The following is a 5,012-nucleotide window of genomic DNA, read 5'->3' as shown; positions in this document are numbered from 1 at the left end:
TTGTAAAATGTGACTGCATTTCTTTCTTTTTTCCTTCATTGCCTAAATCTTAAAGAGAAGAGGGGCAGAGCCCTCGATTCTCCTTGGATGGAGCCTCCCAGAACCCTAGCTCTACCCTTGCATCCTTTCTCCAGGCAGGGCTTCTTAGAGGAGGGGTTGGCAGGGAGGGTGGGACACAGCTTAGATTTGGAGGCCTTGGAAGGATCAAGCGTAAGGCAGGCCAAATTCTAGGAATGTCAGCTGTTCCTAAGGCTAGGGGCCAAGGTGGGCTTTAAGGAGGCTCCTGCTACTGCTCAGAATGGCAGAGGTTTCTACCCTGCAGGTGTAATGGCTGTGTTTGACTGAAAAATAAAATGTTACTTATTGATTTTAATGTAAAAGATAATCTTTACCCTGGATTTGATGGTCTTTAAGTAAGCAGATTCTTAAGTGTACTGATGGGGTTGTTGAGTATTTACCCTTTGCTGACCTTGGTGTTCGTAGTGTGGGTCTTGGTTTGGGCAGCCACCAGGTGTGCTGCTTGGGACTATCTACCCCATCTGTGCTGGGACCGAGTCACCCAGGCAGGGCCTGGGCCCCGGGAGCCCCTCACTAGGCCAGTTCTCTGGGTCAGTCCATTAGTACCTGGCTCTCTGTGCTTTTGCCTTTTGTTCTTGAGATTTGAATTTCCATCTGTTTTCTCAATATAGACTAAAACGTAAGTCAGTTCTGTGGTTTGGAAAGCCAAGCTTTGCCAGTCTGCACTGGCTGCTATTATATCTCTGCTTCCATTCTCTTTGTCTCTAGTTGCCTTTACAGGGAATTCAGATGGAAAGGACTTCTAAGATCTTCTAGCTGCTTGCCTGGCATACCTAATCTTGGCCCTAAGAATACCTGGCAAAGGACACTTGGCCATCAGCTGAGTGGGAGGTCCCTTGCCACCGGAGTCACCACCCAAATCTGCTTTGGCCTTAGAGTTTCTGACAAGATTCTGTCTGGACCTGTATCTCCAAGGTTTACTTATAGGAACAGACCCCGAGTTTAAAGTTCATTCCAACATGAATTCTCATTGGCTGCCTCAGATGATTGCTGGTTCTTTTTCTATAGGACAGAAGTATTTCTGTAGTGTCCCTGTGGTCTTTTGACTACTGTGGCCCCGAAGTGGACTCTTGAGTCTGGCTTAATGCTTCAGACTTGTCTGAATGAGGGAAGCCAGTGCATTGGCCAGGGAGAGAGGCCTACCTGGGGCTGGAGGGCGCTTCATGTATCCTTGATGCTTCGTATATGGTAACGGTACTGTAGACACCAGAAATGTCAGCCAAGGAGGCTGGGGCTGAAACGGGGGCTCCTGGGACCCCACAAGTTACTTGACAGGCTTTGTGTGCAGCAGGCTTGAAAGGCAGTCTGCAGCTGGGTTACATCGAGAAGGCTCAAAAGGCAAGTTTGTGACAGAATGGGTGGTTCAGGGGTCTTTTTAGTTTCAGCAATTTTTTACAGTTTTCATTATACAGGTCTTTCTTGGTACTTGATTCAGCAGAACCACTGAGCTAAATCCCCAGCCCGGTACTTGATTCTTTTGGATGATACTGTAAATGGAATTATTTTTATGTTTCTTTTCAGATTGGCCTTTGTTAATATATAGAAATTCTGCTACTTTACTGAGTTTTTGTTTAATTCTAAGTTTTGTGTGGAATATTTAGGGTTTTCTGTGTGGAAGATTATATCATCTGTGAACAGGGAGAATTTTACTTCTTCCTTTCCCATTTGGATGCCTTTTGTTTTCCCTACCTAACTGCTCTGGCAAGAACTTCCAGTACTCATGCTGAATAGAAATGATGAAAGTGGACATCCTTGCTTTACTTCTGATCTTAGAGGGAAAGTATGTAGTCTTTCACCATTGAATGTGATGTTTGCTGTGGGTTTTTCATTTGTGGCTTTTATTTTATTGAGATAGCTTCCTTCCATTCCTAGTTTGTTGAATTTTGAAAAAGTATTGCTGTAAACATTTCTTTTTACTGCCAGATGTTCAAATTACATTTTAGGAACTTAATTCTTCGCCTGCTTTTTAGAAGAACTGTAGGCTGGCAACACTCAGTGTCCCTGCCTTCCTCCTATAGTGAAAGAAACTACATTTCTCTGAACTCAGTTTTCTGCCTGGCTGGGCTTTCACAGCCAGATGTCTGGGTTAGATATCAATATTTTTCTACCACTTTGCTCCCCATAACATACTATCATCTGCTTTGTTTTGGTGTAAAAATCAACTTTGAAAAAAAAAAGTACTACATTCAAAATCCCCAGAGGTTGTAGTTTTAGCCAACATACATGAAGCTTTTTGGAACTTAAAGAGGTAAAGTACCTTTTTAGTAGACCAGATGAGAATTTAATGACTTTGAATTTTTGTTTGAATAAATGATCCACGGCTAGGGCTAGGAAGCAATTTCATCAGTACCAAGTTTTCTAGTCTTTAGTTTTCTTTAGAAAATAAGCCCTTATTCTAAACCAAATGAGATAGTCAAAAGAGCATTACCAGACAACCACATTAAAACAGAAGCCACCAGAGATGCTCATCACCCTACCTCACACTTGTGAACTTGCCCTTTCAAAGTCCTGGAAGGGTCATTTTGTGAAACAGGTGACTATTAGTGGTGAATTTTCTTGGCCTTTATTTGGCTGGGGATGGAGGAAAGAATATTTAAGAATCATTGTCAAGCTTTGCCTTCATTTTTCCTGCCTCTTCAGAAACGCAAGCTTTTTCATTCTTTCCCTTACTTTACCTTAGTAGCTATTTGTCTCCATTTCCTGCAGACTAGAAATATAAATTCTAAACATGTACTCAGACAAAATCCTTCCACAATAAAATAGTTTAGCTGTCCTTAGAGTTTGTTATAATGGAATTTTACTTGTATTGAGGTGGCTGGGGAGAAAAATAAAATTATTAAAAAGAGGAATGTAATATGGCAGCCAGGGAGGAAGCAGATGGCTTGCTCTTGCTCTCCTCTTTGGAAAATGTATCCTGTATTTCTCTTGCTTTCTGTTGGGTCTCAGGATTACATTCTTTCTTGGAAAAAGGGTTTGTAGGGTTCTTTTTTCTAGACAGAGATGGAAAGAATAAAAGGAGCTAATTGTCTTTTGTTGTTTTAAAAATGAATTCAGATAATTCAGAAGCTTCATTTGTGAGAGACCAGTATCTTAGAGAGAGAAAAAGGGACAACTGTGTTCCTGAGGGCTGGTGGGACACAGAGATGTCTACAGGACACCAAGCACTCTGACACTGCTCTGCTCATGTCTTTATTGTAGAGTTTGGGCCTGGAGGTGGAAGTATGGTCTCCAGGCTTGCTCACTCCCCTGCATGAAGTGGATGAAAGTAAAGGTTAGCAACTTGCAAAATCGGCCAGGACCTTGGTATATCCCTGGAAGAGCTGATCCAAGTCAAGAATGATGGAAACTTGCTGTCCTCTGAAAACTCGCACAGAGATGATGCTCAGGGAAAAGATGCTGATTCTAGCAATAGGAGGAACCTGAGGAACAGGGAGGAAGTGAGGGTTTTGGTTTGGGGAGAAATTAATGATGTGATTCCTCAAGGACAGGCTTTGTGGCCAGGCAGCTCTGCTGCAGGGTGACTTCTTCCCTCTTGAGTAACATGAGTAACATTTTGTTTAGAAGTGGCAGGAAAAGTAGCTGTGGACCCAGGCTGGGTGGGGATGGTATACTCTTGTGGGGCTTTCAGAACTGGAGCATGATGCCTATTCTCTCTTTGCCCGTACTTCTCAAAAAATACTGGATCAGGGGAGGGGATGGGTCTGAGGTACGAGGTACTAGGGCATCATCAAAAGTATTAGATCAGAATGGGCTTTAATTTGCTTTTTTCCTCTACAGGTGGGGAAACAATTATCATTGGTCCAGGGTAGCTAAACAAATGACTTGAGGTCACGACTGACCTGTTTTCTTCTGTGAATTCTCGATCCAGTGATCTTTGAAAAAATAACACCACAATGTTGTTTTGGCACATGGGACTGAAAAGGGGGACATCACGGTAACAAAAGGCATGGCAGACGTACCTGAGCACTGGGGAAGCCCAACGTACTTGGTGATGTCCATTCTCTGGCCCATGTCCTGGGCTGTCTCCCTCCAGCCCAATGCGCTACACATTTTCCCCCTTTGTGTGGGCTCCAGTTTGCTCGGGCCTAGGGCTCTGCACAGCCTTGTATTTCCGGCTTTCACTTGGTTTTCTTCTATCTCAGTCTTCAGCTCCTTGTTTTCCTGCTGCAGATGGACCATCACATTATGGAGATGGCTGTGAAGAGGAGGGTAAGGGACAAGTTGGTGTTTGGTATGCTTGATCTGCCTGTTTCTCTGCTGGAAAAAACTGAAAAAGGTGTCTCAGGAAATAGGGCATGGATGCTCAGTTCCTTTCAGAGCTGGGTTCTGATGCTGCATGGAAATGGAGGCCTGTGTGTGTGTCCTGGCATACACTGAACTCTGGGCCTGATTTGACTATTGCAATGCGTGTAAAAATCCAGTTTGACAAAGGAAAGAGTCTGAAGGCTAAGAAAAATTCTGATAATGGGTCCTTGGGTTCTCATGGTCATTCCTAGGAAAGCCTAGTCTAGTGCTAACACCAAAGCCCAAGTTCTCAAGTTCTTTCTGCCTCCTTTTGCTGAAGAGCAGGGAGCATAGAGGATCCTAGCTCTGTTGAGAACTTGGGGGCAAATTTCTTATTTCCTTTTTTTGTTTTCGGGTGGTGATCTTGGGGATTGAGCCCAGAGCCTTGCGCTCTCTAAGCAAGTGCTCTACCACAGAACTACATCCCCAGCTCTTTTATTTTGAGACAGTTTTGCTAAGTTGCCCAGGCTAATCTTGAACCTGTAATTCTCCTGATTCAGACTCCTGAAGAGCTCATTATTTCCATTTTAAAGATGAGGAAACAGAGGGCTGGGGATTTAGCTCAGTGATTCTGGTGCCTGCCTCACAAGCTCAAGGACCTGAGTTCGATCCCTGGTACCAAAAAAAAAAAAAAAAAAAAAAAAAAAAAA

General features: G+C 43.5%; 1 protein-coding gene across 12 annotated transcripts in view; it reads right to left on the bottom strand.

Moving 5' to 3' along the window:
* Positions 1-2,138: 2,138 nt before the first annotated feature.
* The window catches only part of Pmfbp1 (polyamine modulated factor 1 binding protein 1), a 50,768-nt gene continuing 47,894 nt past the window's right edge, over positions 2,139-5,012 (bottom strand). For 8 of the 12 annotated variants that reach the window (XM_010644505.3, XM_010644499.3, XM_010644495.3 and 5 more), the window contains 2 exons: positions 4,038-4,273; positions 2,139-3,068 (listed from right to left, as the gene is read on the bottom strand). In XM_010644505.3, the coding sequence (XP_010642807.1) occupies positions 2,863-3,068; positions 4,038-4,273 (442 nt within the window). In that variant the 3' untranslated portion in view covers positions 2,139-2,862. Of the gene's footprint in view, positions 3,069-3,144; positions 3,498-3,917; positions 3,951-4,037; positions 4,274-5,012 lie in introns of those variants that run through there. The other 4 variants (XM_010644501.3, XM_010644502.3, XM_010644503.3 and 1 more) reach the window with 4 other exon arrangements.

The sequence above is a fragment of the Fukomys damarensis genome, unplaced genomic scaffold (assembly GCF_012274545.1).
Source record: "Fukomys damarensis isolate Sample0158 unplaced genomic scaffold, DMR_v1.0_HiC HiC_scaffold_32, whole genome shotgun sequence".
NCBI lineage: Eukaryota > Metazoa > Chordata > Mammalia > Rodentia > Bathyergidae > Fukomys > Fukomys damarensis.
This window is presented reverse-complemented; position numbering and strand designations above follow the sequence as displayed.